General features: G+C 43.6%; 1 protein-coding gene across 4 annotated transcripts in view; it reads left to right on the top strand.

Moving 5' to 3' along the window:
- Window positions 1-23,599, top strand: part of LOC138951187 (tight junction protein ZO-1-like) — a gene marked incomplete at its 5' end in the record, with an annotated part of 77,834 nt that extends 54,235 nt beyond the window's left edge. For 3 of the 4 annotated variants that reach the window (XM_070322825.1, XM_070322824.1, XM_070322823.1), the window contains 11 exon segments: window positions 74-256; window positions 508-650; window positions 1,962-2,200; window positions 2,609-2,818; window positions 3,067-3,420; window positions 12,113-12,367; window positions 13,311-13,436; window positions 17,579-17,676; window positions 19,098-19,208; window positions 20,064-20,207; window positions 21,344-23,599. In XM_070322825.1, coding sequence (XP_070178926.1) covers window positions 74-256; window positions 508-650; window positions 1,962-2,200; window positions 2,609-2,818; window positions 3,067-3,420; window positions 12,113-12,367; window positions 13,311-13,436; window positions 17,579-17,676; window positions 19,098-19,208; window positions 20,064-20,207; window positions 21,344-21,447 — 1,967 coding nt within the window. 4 annotated transcript variants of the gene reach the window in all.
- Between the last annotated feature and the right edge of the window lie 2,326 nt (window positions 23,600-25,925).

Raw genomic sequence — 25,925 nt, 5'->3', positions numbered from 1 at the left:
CAGATGACATGCCTAGACTAACCTGCGTCTTATTCCTGTGTTTCTTATTTGTTATTTGTTACCTTTCCTGCAGGAGATTGGCAGATGCACCCAGAGGACAGGTACTACCCCCACCCCCACCACCAGTCGCAGCAGTGGTCCCCCCACCCTCCCCCCCACCACCAACAGGCCGGCTACCCCCAGCACAGCCGCTCCAACATCGATGTATATGCCACCATCACACCCAGCGAACGTGCCCGGAACAGACCGCCTGATAGTGAGTAGTGTGTGTGTGTCTGTGTGTGTCTGTGTGTCTGTGTGCGTGCTAACATTATGTTTGTGGGTGTCTTGTGTCTGTGTATTTGTTCTTACATGTTTGGGTGTGTGTAAGTGTGTGTACTTGAGTGCGCGCGAGTACTGTCCAGTTTGCACATGAAATGAAACCATCCTTTCCCCCTCAGAGGAGCCACACACAACAGGTGGCCCTGCACCAGACAACACGACCATTGTGTGATTGTGTTTGTGCAGACGGCGAGTACCCAGGAGGCCCAGAGGACTTTGGTCCCCCCAGAGACAGGGTGGGGGCAGAAGACCCGTACCGCATGACCGGCCCTCGCTCGCCTCACACCGCTCACATGTCTCCCACCCACCCAGCGCCTGGAGACCACAGGGTAAGTCCTCGCTCGCCTCACACTGCTCACATGTCTCCCACCCCCCAAGCGCCTGGAGACCACAGGGTAAGTCCTCGCTCGCCTCACTCCGCTCACATGTCTCCCCCACACCCAGTGCCTGGAGACCACAGGGTAAGTCCCCGCTCGCCTCACTCCGCTCACATGTCTCCCCCACACCAAGCGCCTGGAGACCACAGGGTAAGTCCTCGCTTGCCTCACACCGCTCACATGTCTCTCGCACCAAGCGCCTGGAGACCACAGGGTAAGTCCTCGCTTGCCACACACCGCTCACATGTCTCCCCCACACCCAGCGCCTGGAGACCACAGAGTAAGTCCTCGCTTGCCACACACCGCTCACATGTCTCCCCCACACCCAGCGCCTGGAGACCACAGAGTAAGTCCTCACTCGCCTCACACAGCTCACATGTCTCCCCCACACCAAGCGCCTGGAGACCACAGGGTAAGTCCTCGCTTGCCTCACACCGCTCACATGTCTCTCGCACCAAGCGCCTGGAGACCACAGGGGGAGTGACGTTTGTCTTGGTGACTGTCATCATAAGCAGTGAGACGTTTGGTCCCTGCCAGATTGGGTTGACATGACCTCATTTACATGGTAAACTAACGTGTGAGTGTATGGTTTGGTCATGACATGGGTGGTCAGTTAAGTTTGTAGGATAAAGTAATTTATGTTTTTGAGTCACTTGAGAAAAAGTGACTCTATGTAATCGGTCAGTGTTAGTCTGTCCGGCCGGCCGTCCGGCCGGCCGTCCGTAGACACCACCTTAACGTTGGACTTTTCTCGGAAACTATCAAAGCGATCGGGCTCATATTTTGTTTAGTCGTGACCTCCAATGACCTCTACACTTTAACGATGGTTTCGTTGACCTTTGACCTTTTTCAAGGTCACAGGTCAGCGTCAAAGGAAAAATTAGACATTTTATATCTTTGACAAAGTTCATCGGATGTGATTGAAACTTTGTAGGATTATTCTTTACATCAAAGTATTTACATCTGTAGCCTTTTACGAACGTTATCAGAAAAACAAGGGAGATAACTAGCCTTTTCTGTTCGGCAACACACAACTTAACGTTGGGCTTTTCTCTGAAACTATAAAAGTGACCGGGCTCAAATTTTATGTGAACGTGACTCATTGTGTTGTGAATAGCAATTTCTTCCTCTCCATCTGATGCCTCATATAATATTCAGAACTGCGAAAGTGACTCGATCGAGCGTTTGCTCTTCTTGTTATTCATTTTGCTGAGTAAGATCAAGCGAGCTTTTATTCACTTGATTTCTCTTGTCATGGTTCAGGGTTACAACGACGGTTCTTCCAATGACAACGACTCCTACAGTCGCTACGTGAGCAGCCCCGCCAACAAACACGACGACTCCAAACTGCGCGACAAGTTTGGGGGGCTGCAGGTTGGGGGCGGAAGGGAGCGCAGTCCTGCGTCACATGACCCGTATCGCTTCACACGCAGCACCGCCAACCCGGTGTCCAACGCCAACATTGACCGCGCCAAGCTGTCACACCTCACTGCTAAATACAGGTGTGTTTGTGTGTGTGTGTCACTGTGTGTGTGTGTGTGTGTGTGTTTGTGACTGTGCCAAGCTGTCACACCTGACCGCTAGATACAGGTAATGGTCACTGTCACTTGCTATGATAGCGATCTGCTGTGTGTGTGTGTTAAATACAACACACAATTATTTTCTGGAACCTGTTTCTGAGAATACTTGCTTTTAATTCTCTCTCTCTCTCTCTCTCTCTCTCTCTCTCTCTCTCTCTCTCTCTCTCTCTCTCTCTCTCTCTTTCTCTCTCTCTCTCTCTCTCTCTCTCTCTCTCTCTCTTTCTCTCTCTCTCTCTCTCTCTCTCTCTCTCTCTCTCTCTACCTGCGTCAAAGCTCTCAAATATTTTTTTTAAAGTGCAATTTAAAATGTAGTTATGATATTGACTCCAGGCAGGGGGATCCAGCGGGTAAGGCAGGGGGAGGTAACAAGGCGGGAGGGCCCCCCACCTCTCCCCCCGGCCCCGTACCCGACCCAGGCCCAGGGGCCGCGGCACAAAAGAAGAAAGAGCCCCCGCCAGTCCCCGCCAAGACATACTCGCTCAAAGAGGTTGGCCTTGACCTTGATGAGATGAAGGCCAGGAATTACGAAAACTCAAACAGGTTGGTTGATAACAAAAATGATATTTAAAAATGACACTTTCTTACCAATTTATTTTGAATTACATGTTTTACTTAGAAATAGAGTAAAAGTTGTTGTTGTAGTTGTTATGGTTGTTTTGCAGGCTGTTAAACAGGATACTGTTTTGCATACTTGTTTGGGGGGGGGGGGGGGGGGGGGGGTGTTTCCACTGTTCTATAACTTCAATTTGATGTGATGCAGAAGACTGATAATAAGGCAATGTCCGCAGGTCCTACAACTACAGCGACATTCACTACCCAAACCAGCAACCCCCACCACCATCAGGGGACCCTCGCTACCACCACCACCACGACCCACACCCACCCCACTCGGCAGTCGACTCCCCCTACGAGTATATCTCGGCCAGAGCAGTGGTCAACTCCCGCCCGTCCAGATCAGCGCGCGATGAGGTTCCTCCCCAACTCCCCCCACCGCCACGAGAAGATTACGACTACGACCCTTCCCACAATCCTCGAGCGTTCTCCAACTCTGTGTACATGGACCACCGTGATGTGGAGAGGGCGAGGTCAGGGGTCAACGAGATGGATCCGGATCCGTACCAGCCGGGATACACCCGCCCAAGGTGAGCGGGTTGATGCATGATGCATTGGCTGTAGGATGGTCCGTGTGGCAAGTCGTTTCATCCTCCGTGTGTTCAGACTGGAAGGCATGTTGGATGGTCCGTGTGGCGAGTTGTTTCATCCTCCGTGTGTTCAGACTGGAAGGCATGGTGGATGGTCCGTGTGGCAAGTTGTTTCATCCTCCGTGTGTTCAGGCTGGAAGGCATGGTGGATGGTCCGTGTGGCAAGTTGTTTCATCCTCCCTGTGTTCAGGCTGGAAGGCATGGTGGATGTTGGATGGTCTGTGTGACGAGTCGTTTCATCCTCCGTGTGTTCAGGCTGGAAGGCATGGTGGATGTTGGATGGTCCGTGTGGCAAGTCGTTTCATCCTGTTTTCAGTGTGGAAGGCATGCTCCACCAGGGTTGAGTTGTACCCTGCATTGCAAGGTGTATTTGAGTGTGTGTCATCGTAGGAACACGTTTGAGTGGCTATCTGTGTTATGGGATGTGGAAAACATCAGGAAAAAGTTTGTGTGGTTATCAGTGTGGTGAACTGTCTGAAGTCTGAAGACAATGTTAGAAAAAGTTGTGTGATTTTTAAGCTAAGCTGTGTGCTGCCATCAGCTTGGGTCAGGTCAGAAAAGTGTTGTCATTCATAAGCCAAGCAGTGCCCTGCCATCAGCTAGGGTTAGGCCTCTTATTGCAAATAGAAGCTGACTCAACTAGCAGCAGAACAAAAGAAAGAGAAGAATCAGAATCAGACAATCTTGACAGAAAGAAAGCTTTTGCTTGAATTGGTGAAAGTCACTTTGGCGTATAGTATTTTCTGGTGCGCTCAGTGTCTTGGATCTTGTGGTCAGTGTTTCAAACATTACTCGGAGGCTTTGTCATGGGTGTTGGCGTGTAAGCCACAAAGAGGACTCACGCAACACTGGGAAGACCAGGCCAAGACATGTAGAAGTGTATGCAGCAATGAAGGACAAGACTGGAGTTGGTTGAATTTTGGCTCAAAAATGTGTCGCTTTTGTCTGGTTAGCCAATCTTAGCAGAAAGAAAAGCTTCCATGTCGCAGCAAATATTTATACATGTTTATGTCACACATTTGCATATTTATTCCCATAATACCAGTGTATCGACTGTTTGCTGCCTGAATATTCTTCACACTTTCCTTCCAACCCCCTCACCCCTTACCCAGAATACAATACTCCAACTGTTGACCTGCTCCCAGCGGTGTTTGACATGTACATTTATGCAGATTTATTATTACATATTTTACAAATGCAGATAATTGATCAATATTGTTCACCATCTCTTTTCTCTGTCTGATTGCCGTAACTTGTTTTTTGTACTGACTGTGTTGGGATTTTGATTTTATTTGATACACAGGGGTAGATAGCAATGATGTTGACACTAAACACAGGGGTAGATAGCAATGATGTTGACAGGGGAAGAGTGATAGTGCTGTATGTTAGCAATGATGTTGACATTCAACACAAGGGAAGAGGACCAATGAAGGTTGAATGTTAAGATTGTCCGGCAGGATACAAAAACTCTGAAATATTGTGCATCTTATCTGATTCAGAATTATACCACAAAGATTGTCTGACAGCATACACACACTCTGAAATGTTGTGCATCTTGTCTGGTTCAGAATTATACCACACACCTTCATGCATATTACTTGTTTCTTTCTAAAAATGCCCTGGGGTCCAGATTTGCCCAACAACTTTTAATAAACTGACTTTTTATGTTTTAACCGTGCTGCATCATTGGAACTAACTTGCTACAAGATGCGAATTATGATATGTACCAACTTACCTGAGTTTTATTTCCGTATTAATTTGGGTTTTACTCAAAGTTGACAGAAAATTTTAGATATTATCACCTGAAAAATATGGCTTGACTTACCTATGATGTGAACATCTTGCGTCTTGATTAGGTTTCGGACTACTCATTATGGAGTGCTGATTATGCAAATTTATGCGAACCACACCCACCACATATCAAACTGAGACCGTTATTTGTGTGTAAGCTATGGCTAAGTTTTCAATGTAGTAATTACTTTGTTCTACACTAATCGGCAGCATCTGTATGTACCACGTGTGTTCACCAACGACAGCTAATCAAAAAGAAGCAGGGAACAAAATGGCGAACTCGCCCAGTTGTTGTGGTTTTCACCGAGTTGTTGTGGTTTTCTAGAGTCATTGCATTCATTGTACTGTACCGCCAGGGTTGAGTGATGTCTGTGTTACATAACTCGCCTGGCTTAATTGTAACATTCCATCTTGTTCAGAATACTTTCCCCTCTCAAACCTTTGTTTACAGTTTTTGTTTTGGGAAGAGCAGTGTACTAGCTTCAGATATTCACAGCTTTAACTTGTTCTGGCATGTATTGACAGTGTTGGGGCGTGGGTCACCCCATGCTTTAAGAGGAAGGGACAGGTACAAAGCTTGTCAGCAGGGCATGTATTGACAGTGTTGGGGCGTGGGTCACCCAATGCTTTAAGAGGAAGGGACATGTACAAAGCTTGTCAGCGGGGCATTTACAGGGATGGCCAAATCTCAAAATTTTAACTCGCCAGCCGGCGAAAAAAAAAAAAAAGTCACTAGCCCTGCAGAAATGTCACTGGCTCGGTACATACCACAGTTGATCTGCAGTGTTTATATGCTTTAAAACCCGATATTACAACCAAAAGGTCCGTATTTGATCAGAATTTGCATTGGCCAGCCGGGCGAGTTGCTATGCGGTTTCTACTCGCCCCTGGCGACCGTGCGGACGATTTGACCATCCCTGCATTTATATGATTTGTAAGTATTTGCTAATGGTAGCGTCTGTACACAAGAATCGTTCTCGGTGGTGAGCATTGAAATTCATTGTTCATGATTACACATGTCATGATTCTGATCTTTGTTTGGTTTGCTTTGTCCTTGCCTGGAGATGGGTTTGGTTTACAGACTAGTGTACGTTTTTTTGCCGGTTGTGCCTAGATAGTGTAGAATTAAAACTGCAGTCTTCTGCTATGGATTATTTTTGGTCTGTGCATATTTGTTAAGGATGAAAGGCCAGTAGGGTGGGTTGAAACTGGTGCCTTTTACATTATTGATAACTTTGTATTGCTTGTGAATAATTGTCTTTACTATTGCTTCATTTATTATATATATATATATATCATGTTTTTAGCCCCTGCTCATTTTAATATTTGAATTTCTGATTTGTTTCTGGATTGTGATCTTGAAATGTGTTGTTCGTTGCTGTGCAAATCTGCACAGACTTCTTTCTGTCTCTCTGTCTCTCCCTCCCTCTCATGCACACGCACACACACACACACATACACATACACACACACACACACACACACACACACACACACACACACACACACACACTTCCATAAGAAATAGCCTCCAACCTCCTCACACACACCCCAAAGCTCTCTCCCTCTCTCCTGAGTGTGTTCCTTACGACCGACTGCCTGTGTTAAAAGCATGACAAGGGACGACTGCCTGTGTTAAAAGCATGACAAGGGACGTACTAACCTTGTTGCAGTGATGTGTTCCATGGGTTGTGCTGGACCTGGTTGTTGCCCTATGCATGCAATGTTGGTGTGATGTTGTGTAGCGTTTGACTGTAGAAGGCCGACCTGTAAATATTGTGTACATAACATTTTGTCAACAATGGGCCGAAAACATGGTTGCCAACGGATTTTTCAATGTTAACAAAATCAAAAAATCATTTGGTATCAATTGCTGCCAAAAATGGTATCAACTGAAAAATAAATCGAGGAAGACCTGTGAAAAAATGTGACTCATTGCACAATCATTTCTTCCAAGGAAAGAATGGCAGCAACAATAAAACTTCACAAGAGGTTAACTCTTATTACGTTGGACTCAATTTTTAGTTCAAACAGTTCATTCTTGTTAGCTGCTGCTCACTCGACTGCCAAGAAAGCAGCAGTAACTTGTTCCCTCTTCTCTCAGTTTTCATTATTTGATTTTGAAAGCTGGGCCTGAAAATGGCAGTACAGGTAATGCTTCGTAAAGCAAACAAGAAATCAAAAAAGTTGTGTGTTCGTTAGTTTATTGGTAGTATGATTATTTATCAAATTTTTGCATTCTGCATTTTGAGTCAAATTAGTAATGTTAGTTTCAATGTAGATATACACACATAGTTTTGGGCATTATTTTATTCCTCAACAAAACCATGTTTTAGACACTTTCTCTGAACATTTCTTGTATAATATAACCTGGATGGTCCTTTTTGGCAAACCATGATTTTACCCCTTTGATTAAAGTGATATTACCCTTATTCTATTTACGCAGTTTTTACACTTTTCATGTTCACAGAGAATTGAATATTGTGCATACCACTAAATGATTGACCCAATGCCATATCTATCACTTTAACTCAATAAAACTTGTGTTTGCAAGCAAAAAGAGCATGATGGTTTTCTTTGCATGCGTGGTTGATGTAACGTTGTCTTGGGTGTTGCCATGGTTTCAACTGTATCAGTGCAAAACACGAGTTACTTCCGGTGACAGTTAACATTTACTCTTCTTCTCTAACACACCACTGCAACATGTTGATGTATGTCTCAACTTGTGTTAGAATTTCTTTTGAAGAAGAAATGATTGAAAGAACTCACGGTGAGATGAGATGATGGTTATAAATAACAGAAATTTGAAAATATACAGGACCCCAGCGATTGTTTTAGTTAGTTGTTGTTGCTTTTTGGGTCCAGCGGACCTTATAGGCCAAATCAGGACCCCAGCGATTTCTTTAGAAACATAGGACCTTGTAGTTGTATTGTTTTCATCACTGAGGCTGGTAAAAAAGCATAATGTTGCAGGCAGATGGTATCCAGAAGTGTAATTATCTGGGATATTAACACAAACCATACAGATCAAGTTATTAGGTGGCAAACAGACAAGACAAAGTTCGGCGCCAACAGATTGATTTTCAGGATTAAGAGTTTATGTGTGAAAGCGGCACCAACTGATTGATTTACAGAATCAAAGAATAAGAATGGTAGGTTGTTGGAACGTTTGTTATTGACAAAACAATACATTCACAAATATATCGACCCAACGGTCTTTTAAGTGCACAGACAAACAATTAATAACGAAAACTTATCTGGCTGATTTTTTTCTTCCGCCTGCCACGAAGCCGCAAGCCAATGATTCAATAAAAGCTGCAAGCCAATGATTCAATAAAAGCCGCAAGCCAATGATTCAATAAAAGCCGCATGATTGATTCAATAAAAGCCGCAAGCCAATGATTCAATAAAAGCCGCAAGCCAATGATTCAATAAAAGCCGCAAGCCAATGATTCAATAAAAGCCGCAAGCCAATGATTCAATAAAAGCCGCAAGCCAATGATTCAATAAAAGCCGCAAGCCAATGATTCAATAAAAGCCGCAAGCCAATCATTCAATAAAAGCCGCAAGCCAATGATTCAATAAAAGCCGCAAGCCAATGATTCAATAAAAGCCGCAAGCCAATGATTCAATAAAAGCCGCAAGCCAATGATTCAATAAAAGCCGCAAGCCAATGATTCAATAAAAGCCGCAAGCCAATGATTCAATAAAAGGTGGAAGAAACAAATCAGCCAGATAAGTTTTGGTTATTACAGTGGTCGCCGCTTAATAAAGCCACTTCTGGACCGACGAAAAATGGCTTTAATAAGCGGCGGATTTATTAACCGGCGGTCCAGGAATACGTCATTTTCGAAAGAAAAAAATCTTCTCTTTTGTTTACGTCACTCAGTCACTTTCTTTCGTCATTTACACTTGTTTGAATCTAAACAAAACTTCACGAAGGATGTGGAACTTTTGTTTTAATTATGTACATGTACGTGTACTTTGATCACTTTTATGAGTGTTTGTTTGTTGGTCGTCTTCCACATCAGAACAAAATAATGTGAGTTTTAGTCACAAACTACGTGATTTCTCTGAGAAAACTGGCTTTAATAAGCAGCGGGTTGGTTTTATTAACCGGCTTTTTCTAATACATAAGATATAGTGAAATATCCGGACCGTCTGAAATCGGCTCTTATAAGCGGCTGGCTCTATTAACCGCGGTTTTATTAAGCGGCGTCCACTGTAATTGTCTGTCTGTGCACTTAAAAGACCGTTGGGTCGATATATTTGTGATCGTATTGTTTTGTCAATAACAAACCTTCCAACTACCTTACCTTTCTTGTTTTTTGATTCTGAATTTTGGAACGTTGGCAGTCTCTTTGTTTTTGGATTTGATTGATTTACAGTTAAAAGTTTAAGGTTGGCCTCTAGTTGGCACAGGATGGAGTGTCCTGTGTCCTATTTCAAGTGATAATTTTTGTCGTGTTTTGCATTGATACAGTTAGTTTGAAGAGTGCATGGTAGAAACTGTAGATGGTTTGACGATTGCATCTGGGACTCTGAAGGAGTTTTGTAAAATGCATTTAACTTACAGGTCTGCCTTCTAGGTCACGCTGCCCGCAGTTATCAACACAAACATTCATTCCTGCTACAACCAGTTGCTTGTTATTATCAGTTTTGTGTATTGTCATGTTACATGATATTTCTTATCACTGTATAGTCTGAAACAAAATATGTAATGGAATTGTGGAAGTGTAAAAGGCTTTTTTTTTTTTTAATTTGCTGTATTATCAAGTTTGATGTAATCTGCCCCCTGCCAGTTGTTTTGTTTTGGTTTGATTTTCTGGGCTGTGCTTGTATTACTTTAGGTATGTAAGATCTCTCTGGGATTGGTTTTTTTAATACAGGGTTCCCACAGGTCATGGAAAACCTGGAAAGTCATGGAATTTGATTTTTAATTTTCCAGGCCTGGAAAGTCATGGAATTCCAATTCAAGTCATGGAAAGTCATGGAATTTAACAAAAATAAGAAAGAAAAAAAAATTAACCTTTGAAATGACAGGACCAGCAAACATTACCGATAATCTGACTGCGTAGCAAATGCTTGACTTGCTTGTCGAAGAGACACTGCGTAGAAACTGACTCAAATTCAGTGCAAAGCAAGCCAGTGTCAAAACTGGCAGTGACAAGACGTAAAAAGTTTGCGTGTTCGGAAATGGCGACCTGTGGATCTAGTCATGGAAAATGTTATTGAGGCTCATGGAAAGTCATGGAAAAGTCATGGAATTTTGTTTCTAAAAACCAGTGGGGACCCTGTTAATACCTGATTGGCACAAGCCCTCATGATTATGTTTAGTTCATGAGAAGATACTGATTTGTCGTATCTTGCACAAGCAATAAGAAAGGAAGAACAGTTTATTTCACTGTAAGTGTTACGTTACTGTAACTCCTTTCAGAATAATGTTCTTTTCTTGATATATCTTGCGGAAGTTTATTTCAAACAAGCAACTGGTTGTGGTGTGTCAAAAAGGAACGGTGCAGTTTCAGTTCAGCTCCCACGCACTTCTAAATATTGGAAAAGTAATACAAGTTCAGTTTCTACACATGTGTACAATTTATTGAGCAGACACAATATGCGCCTGTGCAGTATATTACCCCCTTCACATTCTTACCTGTCAGTATCTAAGCATTGTAAACCACCCGGCGGGGATGTAGCTCAGTCGGTAGCGCGCTGGATTTGTATCCAGTTGGCCGCTGTCAGCGTGAGTTCGTCCCCACGTTCGGCGAGAGATTTATTTCTCAGAGTCAACTTTGTGTGCAGACTCTCCTCGGTGTCCGAACACCCCCCGTGTGTACACGCAAGCACAAGACCAAGTGCGCACGAAAAAGATCCTGTAATCCATGTCAGAGTTCGGTGGGTTATAGAAACACGAAAATACCCAGCATGCTTCCTCCGAAAACGGCGTATGGCTGCCTAAATGGCGGGGTAAAAAACGGTCATACACGTAAAATTCCACTCGTGCAAAAAACACGAGTGTACATGGGAGTTTCAGCCCACGAACGCAGAAGAAGAAGAAGAAGAAGTAAACCACCTGTGAGAAAATATGTCTCGTGAAAACACTCCTTTACACACACACACACACACACACACACACACACACACACACACACACGCACGCACGCACACACACACACACACAGACACACACACACACACACACCACACACACACAGACACAGACACACAACAGACAGACACAGACACACACACATACACACACACAGACACACACACACACAGACACACACACACACACACACACACACATGCATGCACGAACATGCACGCACACACACATGCACGCGCACACACACATGCACACACACACACACACACACACACACACACACACACACACACACACACGACACGTTATGGGTGTGCTTGAAGAGCTCAGGCCTTAAGGACAGAAGGAAAAATCGGGCCGCAAAAAAAAAACCACTAACTTCAAGTCACTATCAGAGTTTGCCTTGATCAGTGTTTGTCTTAAAGAGAGTTCATCCTAAAAGAGTTTGTCTTAAAAGAGTTTGTCCTAAAAGAGTTTGTCTTAAAAGAGTTTGTCTTAAAAGAGTTTGTCCTAAAAGAGTTTGTCTTAAAAGAGTTTGTCGCGGGAAGCAGAGGAAAGAAAACCAAGAAGAAGAAAGGAGTTTGTGTTTAGCGTGTTTCACTGTGTAGGTCCCGGCACTGTTTCACTGTTTAGGTCCGGCACTGTTTCACTGTGTAGGTCCCGGCACTGTTTCCTGTCAACGTTCACCCACTACACCACCCCCCCTCCCTCCCTCTTTGTCCTCCCTCACAGAACGGACGACGAACAGCTGAGAGAGCGAGAGGCCCAACGACAACACAGAACCCGATCAGCGTCATCCGCGTCACGCCCTGCTGACCAGCGAGCCAGGTCTGAGACACGCTTGCATGGCGCCGCCCGCTGGAATAAGTATAAAAGCTGGGACACCGAGCAGGAAGGGCAGAGAACTTTTGACTCGTACAAAAAGTTGATCACCCCTGGTTTCTATGGCAACAAGAAGAGCATGTCCAAATCTCACGATGAATTGAGGTATCATGTTTTTTCTTGGCTTTTTTTTAATGTTTTCGTTTTATTTAGAATTCTTAATTCAGCAGTTTGATACCATTTTCTGATGGGGAAAACCTATACAGGCAAAAAGGAATCCCCAGAAATGAATTAAAAGTGACTTTAGCACAAAAAGTCATTTGATGACACCTGTCGGCTAGTTTCTACATACTACTGCATGTGAGATTCAAACAGTTTCAAAAGACAGTTATGAAAACAGTGGTACCTGCGATGAAAGACACTTTCGGGACTAGCCAAAAGTGGCCCTACAGTGCAGGCGGCCTGTCAGGACAGGTGTATTTTGTCAGAGATAATAGATAAAGTGACAACAAAAGGTGTCCTTTTTAGGGAGGTGTCCTCTCATCAGAGGGGCCACACATCCCAGGTATCACTGTCATAGTAAATACAGACAAATGTAATAAATCCTAATCCTACTGGCACCCTGTGCACAGATGTAGTGCGGCCTGTGCATGCTCCCCTCAGCCCCGTCACTGCACCACTCCGCCCTGTCTTGCCATCTGGTCACTGCGTATACAGGCTGCAAGACATTCAGTGCTAAGAGCTCTCACGACACAAGACAAACTTGCACAACCTTGTGGCTACCAGATCTTTTCATTTAATTAAAAGAACACACATTAAAAAACTGATTTAGAGAAGTTTTAGTCTGGATCGTGCCTTATGTTAAAATGTACTTCATTGAATATGTATATTTTCCTTCTCTTAATCATATAAATATCTCCCCCCCCCCCCCCCCCCCTATCCCTTGATTTGTATTTTATAAAACTTCTGAGGGAAAAAAATTTCCACTTGAAAACAATACAATCAAGAAAATAAGGTAGACAATGTGTTTGAAGAGATCGTAATTCCTTATTTGTTTTGTTTTTTTGGAGGACATCACTCTGCAATTTGACTGTTTACACAAATGCAGGGAAGGCCCATCAGCTGGCGTGGAATCCAGGGAGAGAAGCGCGTTCGAGGCGTACAGGACGAGCTCCAGTGGACCCAGTCTGCCTGCTGGAGGCCACGTGGTGCACCCTGGGTCTCAAGATGACTTGTGAGTGGTCTGGGGGGTGTTTAGGAATAGTAGGGGGGGAGAGATGGGTGGGGGGGGGGGAGGGGCAAATGTTTGACTGAGCATATGTGTTTGAGAGAGAGAGAGAGAGAGAGAGAAAGAGAGAGAGAGAGAGAGAGAGAGAGAGAGAGAGAGAGAGAGAGAGAGAGAGAGAATAAATGTGTGTGACTTGTGTGTGCGTGAGAGAGGCTGTCACTGTGTGTTTGTGCGTATATGAGTACATGTGTACGTGTGTATGTACGTGTGTGTGTGTGTATGTGTGTGTGTATGCATGTGTGAGCATGCATATGTTCACACTTATGCAGGGGGGGGGGGGGAGGGGGGGTTAGGGGTAGTCTATAGATGGTAAATTTTCTCATAGTTTCTTTGCAGTAAGAGCAATATTTATTAAATAGATTTTTCATCTTTCTCTCTGCTGCAAAATGTTCAATCCTATCTTTGTTTTGCCTTGATGTGTAGCATCACCTACACCGGCCACCGTACCGCAGAGCACCCCCCTCCTCCCCCTCCCCCTCCCCTTCCCCCTCCCCTTGCATTCACGGAGATAGGTGTCGCCCCCAGCAAACCTCTCCCCCCGCCCCCTGTGTCGCTGGCTTTGTTGCTCACAACCTTTCCTTCCCTTCAAGCCAGGGACAACTCGAGATCAAGGACCAGCGTTCTCGGACAACTCTCTGCTGAACGGTCCGTGCATAGGACAGTGACTGGTGAACAAAATGAAAGTCTTCTCAGACAGAATTCTGCCAAAGAAACAAAATCAAAACCGAACCTGTACGAAGAGACAGAGTCTGTCCACAGGCGTCATTCTACTAAAGAACGAAGATCTAAATCTACCTTGAACACTGAAAAGACGGAGCATTTAGCCCAAGAAGCTGGCTCCAAGTCAAAGTTTGATGTCAGGAAACAAAATTCAGCAAAAGTAGATGACCCGGATGCACATAACGATGGCATTCTCAAAGCGAGCTTGTTACCGTCCCAGCAGTCAAAGTGTAGACCCCAGTCCACTCGTGTCACGATGAATGGCAGTGAGACACAGAGTTATGGCGGTGTGACACAGAGTTATGGCGGTAGTCGCTCAGTGAAAAAGACCACGGAGAATCAGTCCTCAGCACATCTTGAAGACACCATAGGTAGAAATGTCACCCCCGCCGCTTGGAACATCATCGGAGAGAAAAAGCTTTCGTCGGGTTCTAGCGTTAAGGACAAAGTTCGTCACATTCACAACTCCATACTCCCAGCCCCTCCTCCTCCACACAATGTTTTGAGTGAAACTCCATCCGTTGACTTGCCACTCCCCCCTCCCCCACCCCCACATGAGACTGACATTCCCACGAAGAAGGCCCCACCCCCTCCTGAAACCATGCCCCTGCCCCCTCCCCCACCCCCACTGGTAGTGACCCCTTTGCCCCTGATTAACGAAGCAGACAGCAGTCAAAGGAAATCAAGGGAGAAAACTGCGCTGAAGAGGTCATCAGGCCTGGCCGAGAACAGGCAAGGGGAGGCCAGCAGAGGGTCTAGCGGTCCTACTCAGCGAGAGACTGGAGACGGGGCAACGCGGGACAACACGTCAACGTCAGACAGAGTGCTTCCCCTTGCCGGGTGAGAGTGAGAATGAGAGTGGGTTGGGACTCGAGGATCAGCACCCGCTTATTGTGCTCACTGTAAACACCCGACTCACCACGTGTATCCTGAAGACAGTATTATAACCTGTGGGTGGTGACCCAGAGAACACCCACTGTATTCTGCTCACTGTAAACACCCGACTCACCACATGTATCCTGAAGACAGTATTATAACCTGTGGATTGTGACCCAGACAGCACCCAATGTATTCTGCGCACGGTAAAACCCGACTCACCACGTGTATCCTGAAGACAGTATTATATAACCTGTGGATGGTGACCCAGACAACACCCACTGTATTCTGCTCACTGTCAAAACCCGACTCACCACGTGTATCCTGAAGACAGTATTATAACCTGTGGATGGTGACCCAGACAACACCCACTGTATTCTGCTCACTGTCAAAACCCGACTCACCACGTGTATCCTGAAGACAGTATTATAACCTGTGGGTGGTGACCCAGAGAACATCCAATGTATTCTGCTCACGGTAAAACCCGACTCACCACGTGTATCCTGAAGACAGTATTATAACCTGTGGATGGTGACCCAGACAACACCCAATGTATTCTGCGCACGGTAAAACCCGACTCACCACGTGTATCCTGAAGACAGTATTATAACCTGTGGATGGTGACCCAGAGAACACCCAATGTATTCTGCTCACTGTCAAAACCCGACTCACCACGTGTATCCTGACGACAGAACGTGTATTATAACCTGTGGACATTGACTCGGAGAACCCCGACTCACCAAGCATGTGTGGAAAAGGGAACATGAGTTGTAACCTGTCTGAATTGTAACCTGTCTGAGTTGTAACCTGTCTGAGAGAACAGCCCTTGTAGTGGGCTCACCAGGGGGAACTAACCTGTCAGGGAAGTTGTTAAGTCTTGACATGTTGAAGCCACCTTGCCCGTTATAAGGACAAGCTTACAACTAAAATCATGTGTAAGAATGCTGCACTGGCTAGGGGTGGTAAACAGAACTTCGTGTCATGCATGCAATAATCTCTGATGTAGGCATGTTAAAGTAATTGCGGGCGCAGTGACGTGGTGGTAAGACGTCGGCCTCCTAATCGGAAGGTCGTGTGTTCGAATCCCGGTCGCTGCCGCCTGGTGGGTTAAAAGTGGAGATTTTTCCGATCTCCCAGGTCAACTTATGTGCACACCTGCTAGTGACTTAACCCCCTTCGTGTGTACACGCAAGCACAAGACCAAATGCGCACGGAAAAAATCCTGTAATGCATGTCAGAGTTTGGTGGGTTATAGAAACACGAAAATACCCCAGCATGCTTCCCCCGAAATATAGAGTGCTGTCCCTTCTGCGCCGAGTGGCTGCATTTCAGGGCTCTCTCATATTTCGTACTGTGCGCCTTGAGTCGCCTTGTGGTGAGATATGTGCGCGATATAAATTCTCGTATTTATTTATTATTTAGGTACAAATTCACAACAAACGAAATTGAACTCAACACTGATGATGCTGCAATATATATTAATGCTAGAACGTTTAACCAACCCTGATATAAGATCTGAAACGCAATATGTTAACATTCATCACAATTTACTGCTTGAATAACTTTATTTATTTTCATGTTACTAACCCAACTTTGTTTGAGGTAAGGATTGTACAGTTAGTGACAGTGTTGAATTTCTGATTGTTTTCTGGTAGGGAGTGACTTGTTTACATAGGGTTTCACTGTATGATAAGATAGACAGCGAACAAATATTCTGATCTTCTTTGATCTGTCTTTTTCTTGAGGTCCTGGATCAACACATTCTAGTTTACAAAGTATAGTATAAGTTTACAAAGTATAGTATAAGTTTACAAAGTATAGTATAAGTTTACAAAGTATAGAATAAGTTTACAAAGTATAGTATAAGTTTACAAAGTATAGTATAAGTTTACAAAGTATAGTATAAGTTTACAAAGTATAGTATAAGTTTACAAAGTATAGTATAAGTTTACAAAGTATAGTATAAGTTTACAAAGTATAGAATAAGTTTACAAAGTATAGTATAAGTTTACAAAGTATAGAATAAGTTTACAAAGTGTAGTATAAATTCACAAAGTGTAGTATAAATTCACAAAGTGTAGTATAAGTTAACACATTATCCTTACCTATGTCTTTCAAACCAACCTGGTTATTTCTGGACTATTTTGTTCATGAGGTATTTGTAAGAAAGTTGTAGATGAACATTGCTTTTGCTTTGGGATGCGGCCGATGCTTCAAACTCACTTCATCCTTTCTTTCATTTTGCTCAAAGTAAGATGACAAAACTGATGACTCTTGAGACTGTCTCAGGCTTTTTCTATAATGATTTCAACTTCCATGTGTATGACACTGACATGTCATGTGTTAACACCTACAAAGCTTTTTGTACAATGATTGTAAGTGCCATGTGTATGACACTGACATGTAATTTGTTAACACCAACAAAGCTTTTTGTACAATGATTGTAAGTTCCATGTGTATGACACTGACATGTCATGTGTTAACACCTACAGTGGTGGACGGGGCGAGCTGGAGGAGGGACAGACAGTGGTGGCCACAGCACGAGGCGTCTTCACCAGTGCCGGAGGGGTCCTCACGTCTCACCAAACAGGTAAGGCGTTCCTTGGTACTCTCGCCATCAACACACATCCTCACTAACTTCAAATATCGAAAAGCTCGCTTTTGCTAGCATTTCAATATTCACAAATTAACTGGTGTAAATCTGATGTGACACAGCAAGCGATGTAGTATCTATATATATATACAACTAGTGTCTGTCTGTCTGTCTGTCTGTCTGTCTGTTCGCGATGCACGGCCAAAGTTCTCGGTGGATCTTTTTCAAATTTGGACACCGTATTCAGCTACACCCCGGACACAACCTCATCGATGAGATATTTCAACACATGCGCGCTGAACCGATTTTGTTTTTGTTTTTTTGTTGTTGTTGTCGGGATCCACTACCAGTAACTCTTCCTTATCTTCTCCAGTGTTTTCAGCCGCGATTATCTCCCTTCCTCTGTGTGGCGTCAATCCATATTCCCGTTACTACGTTACTATTTTTAGAAGGTCACTGCACGTTACTATTTTTAGAAGGTCTCCAGTGTTTTGCGCGTTTATCTCCTTTCCTTCGTACGCCGGCTTTGCCGGCGTCCCAGGGACAGCCTGGTATTCGGCTCTACTTCTTCCCGGCGAAGCCGGTACCCGGCGAAGCGGGTAATCATCTAGTTCTCTATATATCAGACAGTTTGAGGTAAAGATATAGCGCTATCACCTCCCCCCCCCCCCCTCTCTCGGAGTTTTGACTGTGTGTGTGTATGTGTGTGTGTCCATGTGTCCCACAGCGAGCCTAACTGGGAGGTGTATGTGTGTGTGTCCATGTGTCCCACAGCGAGCCTAACTGGGAGGTGTATGTGTGTTGACAGGTGTCAGCCTAACTGTGAGGTGTGTGTTGACAGGTGTCAGCCTAACTGTGAGGTGTGTGTTGACAGGTGTCAGCCTAACTGGGAGGTGTGTGTTGACAGGTGTCAGCCTAACTGGGAGGTGTATGTGTTGACAGGTGTCAGCCTAACTGGGAGGTGTGTGTTGACAGGTATCAGCCTAACTGTGAGGTGTGTGTTGACAGGTGTCAGCCTAACTGGGAGGTGTGTGTTGACAGGTGTCAGCCTAACTGGGAGGTGTGTGTGTTGACAGGTGTCAGCCTAACTGGGAGGTGTATGTGTTGACAGGTGTCAGCCTAACTGGGAGGTGTGTGTTGACAGGTGTCAGCCTAACTGGGAGGTGTATGTGTTGACAGGTGTCAGCCTAACTGGGAGGTGTGTGTTGACAGGTGTCAGCCTAACTGGGAGGTGTGTGTTGACAGGTGTCAGCCTAACTGTGAGGTGTGTGTTGACAGGTGTCAGCCTAACTGGGAGGTGTATGTGTTGACAGGTGTCAGCCTAACTGGGAGGTGTAAGTGTTGACAGGTGTCAGCCTAACTGTGAGGTGTGTGTGTTGACAGGTGTCAGCCTAACTGGGAGGTGTATGTGTTGACAGGTGTCAGCATCGTGATACCGGAGGGAGCGCTAGATGCAGGAGTAACACAGGAGATCTACTTTAAAGTCTGCAGTGGCAACAGCATTCTGCCTCCCCTGGACGAAGACAAAGGTGAGTCATCATAATCTGTCTGCATGCGTGCGTGCGTACGTGTAGGCACACTTAAGTTGGAAGTCAAGGGAAATAAGATAAGCTTACTTGAGGATGGTCAATCAATAACTCTCAGCAGGTGGAATGTGGCCGAGTGGTAACGCACTTGCGCTCGGAAGCGAGAGGTTGCGAGTTCGACACTGGGTCAGGGCGTTGGCAATTTTCTCCCCCCTTTCCTAACCTAGGTGGTGGGTTCAAGTGCTAGTCTTTCGGATGAGACGAAAAACCGAGGTCCCTTCGTGTACACTACATTGGGGTGTGCACGTTAAAGATCCCACGATTGACAAAAGGGTCTTTCCTGGCAAAATTGTATAGGCATAGATAAAAATGTCCACCAAAATACCCGTGTGACTTGGAATAATAGGCCGTGAAAAGTAGGATATGCGCCGAAATGGCTGCGATCTGCTGGCCGATGTGAATGCATGATGTATTATGTAAAAAAAATTCCATCTCACACGGCATAAATAAATCCCTGCGCCTTGAATATGTGCGCTATATAAATTGCATAAAAAAAACATTTATAAAAAATAATAAATCCCTGCGCTTAGAACTGTACCCACGGAATACGCGCTATATATAGCGTGGTGTATGTGTATGTGTACGTGCCTCAGTAGTGTATGTGTATGTGTACGTGCCTCAGTAGTGTATGTGTACGTGCCTCAGCAATGTGACAGTTGAGAGAGGATAAATTCCTACAACAGCTTCATGTTTTTGTTGACCTTTTGTCTAGACAACTGGACGTGATGTAGTTCATGCTCTTTTCACTGGCTCTTATGATGAAGACAAAATGTAGCGGTGTGTGTGTGTGTTGATCAGGTGAGACGCTGCTGAGCCCTCTTGTGATGTGTGGCCCTCACGGCCTGTCGTTCAACAAGCCCGTGGAGCTGAGACTGCCCCACTCCGCCTCCGTCAACCCCGAGAGCTGGTCCTTCGCTCTCAAGTCCAGCGATTCGCCCTCTGGTGAGTAGCGTGATAACCTGACACATCTCTCAAGTCCAGCGATTCGCCCTCTGGTGAGTAGCGTGATAACCTGACACATCTCTCAAGGCTCTCACACAAGATTTGACACATGTCAAACATCTACACATAGGGAGAAGCATCCATCCACTTGAAGTTGGATGCATGTTCACATACTTTGGGCGTGTCGATTGGACACTGCATATCATACACATTGGGCACATCGAGTGGACACTGCATATCATACACATTGGGCGTGTCGATTGGACACTGCATATCATACACATTGGAGGAGTCCGTTTTTCACTGCGATCGTGGGTTTAACTCATTCGCTGCGCAGCTAAATTTCCCCTGTGTTCCCTGCCAACGCGCGATTTAGAGCCATTTTGAAAAAAATATTAAAAATCAACAACACAAGATAACCTTACATACCTTATGTTTTTGCAAAGTTTGGAACTTATTCTTTTAGAAAATATATGAAACATTTGAAAGTACATACCTTTTGTTGTCTTCATATCCACGCAAAATATCCAATTTGAAGCAAAACAAAAAAACTTTCTACGTCATGGGTTCATCATACACAATGTCATGATCGACACTTGCATTGCCCGAATCATCACCCAAATGATCGTCCATTGGCACAAAATCGTCACCAGAATCTAAAATATCATCTCCACTATCATCATCACTGAGGTCAAGATCAGAACCGTACTGAATAACACGTTCTAGCACTCTTTTCAAGTTACTACGTCTCAGCAGAACGATCCGCCATCTTGGAAAAGTCAAAACACGTGGGTCGCACACCGTCAACAAAATTTTTATTAATCCCAACAATTTAAGGGAAGGAACTGTTTACAGTGAATGGTACCACTGTAGACAGATAGAAGTTCATTGCAGGGGTTGTTTCCCTTGGTCAGCAGGACCGTTTACACCGTTAAAAATTCGTGATATCCGTCGGAACTCAAGTGCCGGCACGCAGCCAACGCTAAACACAGGTGTCGGAATTCCAGTTCCGACGCGCAGCGAATGAGTTAACTGGTCAACCTTTTTAACGAGGTAAGGGGCGCAACTCTTCCACAATGCTTGCAAATCCTGACAGAGTTATTTCTGAAAATCACCTACTGTCATCTCTTTTGCAGGTCAACCCACCCAGTGGCAGAACGTGACCTTGGCAGGGTCAGAGGGCGTCGCTCAAGGTCATGTCAACCAGAGCAGTGTGTCGGTGATGGTGGATCATTTTTGATCAAATTTTTCTTCTTCACAATTGTACAAGTGAATTTGGAACAAATTACCTCAGAACTCCAAGACAACTTTATCCTGCTCTTGTTCTGAAAGGCACAAAGCAAGCAGGTGCATACTGTGACGTCCTTTCATCAGGTGGAAACTACCAACCTGTCACTCTCACCTGCTTCATTCCCGATGAAGGGGAAAGAATACTATATATTATATACTATACTATACTCTATTATATATATCTCTCCCTGTTCACTTTTGCTCACAACTCTACGGCATCAGAGTCTGTACATTACAAGATCTGTAATATTTCTTTAAATATGTATATATATATTTTTATAGAGCTGGTGTGAGCTTCCATATCATACATCAATTGAATAAGTATATATTTTGCCAAGGATCTGTATGTACAACTTTGATATACTGGTACTTGTGTAGACATGGAGCTTGTGTACTGTTACTTCAAGTAACACTCACAGCCCTGATTCTTTACCAGAAAGGGGAAGTTTCTTTTAAAGTAAAAATAAGGACTGGCGTTGCTTTTTAAAGTATGGGGTGTTTTTTCCACTTGACTCTGTTTAGCAAAGGTTCATAGAATTCATGGATCCTTACAAAATACATGCAAATGCTTTGGCCGTATTGCATCATGGTAAATGTATTTAAAACTACAGTTGTACCCGCCATGTGAGGCTTGCAAAGTACAGTTACATTCCAATGCTCATTAAGGTATGCATCCGTCATCAAAGAGTTAACCAATCCCATCAATGCTTACACATATACCGCTGTGTTTTATCTATATTATCCATTCATCTTTTTCACAGTCTACGCAGAGTGAACAAAAGATCTGATTTATCAGAAGGATGACAAGGGTAATTATTTTAAAACTGTAACTATGCAAGCTACACTTGAGCAGTGTAAAACAGGAACTATCATGCTCTCTTGCGATGATTTTATTAACTCGGACAAAGTTTATATATTTGAATGTTTAAGTATTCTTGACAATCCAGAACAAACGTCCCAGTGCAGTGGTCTGAATTGTTAAGTAATGTAGTTGTTGATAACACTTGGATGTGACTTTCATGTTAGGATGTTTAAGTGTGCCTGAGATGTTCGTTTCATGACATTTTCTAGGTTGTGTAACATTACAGTGAATGCCGTGTGTGATTGTCATTTACACTGACATGGAATGATATCAAACTTATATTGGCACTTGATGTAAGATTTAAGACACATTATCGGTTGCATGATGAGGGCTCTGAAATGCAAATTGTTTTAATAGAGCAATTTCTTTTTACATATCTTTTTATACCAGAAAGAGCATTTCTAAGGTGTCTGTTATTGATATAAAATAATGTTTACTAGCTGACGGGCATACTTTAATGCTGCTGCTGCTTTGCTAATGAGCGAGCGTATATCCTCTGGCACTCTCTTGCCAGAACGTTTGGCGCCAAAACTCCACTACAACACCCTCCCCCCCTCCCTCCTTACTTCTAGGTCCCGCCCACATCCGCTATCTCCATTCCTTCCCCCTCCCTCTCCATCCTTGTCCAGTCCTAAATACCATCCCCTCACCTTCACTTTAAAAACAGTTATCGTTCCTCTAAACTGACACTTTATACCAGAAAGAGCATTTCTAAGGTGTCTGTTATTGATAGCATGGAAACCATGGTTTGAATTACCACCACAGGAATGATGACGTACTCACGGTAGAAAAGGCGTAAAGGCGCTGTAATCAGGTCAAATGAATTTGTCCCCTGGTTATTGTTATGGTAATATGTTTTACTTTGGATCACAGGTTATATAATACAGGCGCTTTATAATCAGGTCAAACATATTTGTCCTCTGGTTATTGTAACGGCGATATGTTTCACGTTGGATGACAATTTTCACTGGAGATGAGGACGTTGTTGGTGGGAGGTGTGAATACTGTGCTACTGTTGTGCTGTTTGCGATGTCTTTCACAACATCACGTTGCTGATTTGCATATTTTGTATCTATGCAAATTCATGCAAATGTGATTGGTTCAAATGAAAAATTTTTTACTATATGTAAACCACATTTTAGGAATGAACGAACATGAACACACACACACGCCCACACACACACACATACACATACACATACACACACACACACACACACACACACACACACACACACACGCACACTAACACACACTAACACACACACACACATACACACTGACACGCACTGACACACACACACACGCGCACACTGTCACAGTACTGGTTGTCACTGATGATAAGTTGTTAGTCTTTCCTACCTGTCACAAACTGAAGCCCTTCCATAACAAAATGTTAACACTTGTGCTCATTTGGTTTCAAGTCTATGCAAAAGCAACCTTTTTATGACAGATTTGTTTTAACCAGCAACAGTTATTTTATTATCACTTTCCCAACAGTTTGTATCATTTGCGGGGATATCTTTTCTTGACCATTTTGATTGTTGGAGAAAGAGTTTTCACTGCATGTACCATTGAGTGGACGTGACTGTAGATATATTTGTACAGACATATTGTTTAACAGGCACACAGCTGTATATTGAACCAATGGTGATGCATTTTGCTGACAGGATATGTACCTCTCTCGTGGAGTATTGTAAACGTAACTTCACAAAGTTATGCATAATTGGAATGGAGTTGTCAGACCTGGGAACCCATACGAATTCGCCGTAGATTGTACGCATGATTGTCTAGAATACGATAAGTATGGTCATTGGAAAACAAAGACCACGAGAAGAATTCATAGACTACTTTTCCTCACTAGCGCGTCCCGAAGCCGATCCAGAATTTTGACACATGATTACAGTTTTTGTCAGTAAACATTGGAAGAAGCATTTGTTTTAAATGTTTTGGTGAATTTAAGTAACGGTGTGACGGTCGCGTTTGAAGCATGATTGAATGATGGATGATCAAGTGCTGTGTGGAGTACGTTCATTTGTCTGAAAATGACCAAGTTTGTTTGAGAATACTCCGAGTGCAAAACTTGGGTTCCCAGGTCTGTGTTGTGTTAACCCGGATGTTTGTTAATCACTGTGTGGGCTGAAAGTAATTGTAATTGCCATTACAACCAATATTTGATCACAAAAGACCAAAAATGTGATACAAAAAGTTATTGTGTAGAAAGTGTCACTCTATCTTTTGTAAGTTATACACATGTTATTACTTCACTGATGGGGTTGATATAACTTTCATACACAGTACCACTTTATTTCATTTTTCGAATTGTATTGCCATTTTGGGGTATCAAATTAAAAGAAGTTGATTAGAAAATAAATGATAACAAATTAAAAATGATTACTACTGTAGCTAGCGTATGTTTTTTAAAGGCAGCAATTGAATGGGTCATACTTCCCCATTAAGAAGTATTGGCACACACACACACACAGACACACACACACACACACACACACACACACACACACACACACGCACACACACACACAAACACTCACACACACACACACACACACACACACACACGCGCACGCGCGCGTAAAGGTGAAGAGGGGCGAAGCAAGGCCTGGCATTCTGCTGATCACTTCCTCTATGCTCAATGTTGTAACATTGTACAAATCAAATATGACTTTTATGCACACGTTTTTATCTTTACTCGTGAAAGTGTAAGATGTCTTCCAGATGTTGGCACACAGAACCGAGACAGATTGACTGTCACTTTGTAGTGTTCGGCTTTTACGTCGTTTTGTGTAGCTTGTCAATCAAAAAACAAGAAAGGTAGGTTGTTGGAACGTTTGTAATTGACAAAACAATACATTCACACATATTGCCACCCAACACCAACGGTAGCTTTTTTTTCTTCTTTTTTTCTGTAGCTTGTGAGGTTTTTTTTCTGTATTTGTTTTTCACATTACTTATTTGCTGTGAAAAGAAGTGAATTATGTCCTGGCTAACGTTCGCATTAACTTTTGTTTGTGGCAAAGGAATCGGTTTTTCTACTGGAAATATTTGACATTATCAGCGGCACAACTATCACTGTTTCCACAAATGATTCCTTTTGAAATGTAATGTTTAATGTATATTTAAGTAAAGTATTATTTTTAAGTAATTTTAATACTAAGGCCTGCTTTTTGATTAATTATTTTTGTAGTTGAACATTTGTAATGGTTGTGATTTAGCCCTAGTATACATTTTGAGTGAATATAACTGGTTGTGTTTTTTCTTCGAAATTTTCTTTTATTTTTTTAATTAGGCTTTTTGAGACTGTCAGCAAGATCATTCCACAGGAGTGCTAATGACGTGAGAACGTTGATGTACGTCTCAAATAGCGCATGAACATTGGCCATGGATAATTTGTCAATACATTCCTCTCTTTAGTGTGAGCCGTTAAGAGCATTTAGACCGCATGGTATTAACACTGATATACATACCAGTGTCAAAGTAGATACACTCAGAAGACGGCTTCCGTGAAAACTTCGTTCTTAAATCAAAATACAAAAAGGTTTGATTGA

The sequence above is a fragment of the Littorina saxatilis genome, linkage group LG16 (genome assembly GCF_037325665.1).
Source record: "Littorina saxatilis isolate snail1 linkage group LG16, US_GU_Lsax_2.0, whole genome shotgun sequence".
NCBI classification, from domain to species: domain Eukaryota; kingdom Metazoa; phylum Mollusca; class Gastropoda; order Littorinimorpha; family Littorinidae; genus Littorina; species Littorina saxatilis.
This window is presented reverse-complemented; position numbering and strand designations above follow the sequence as displayed.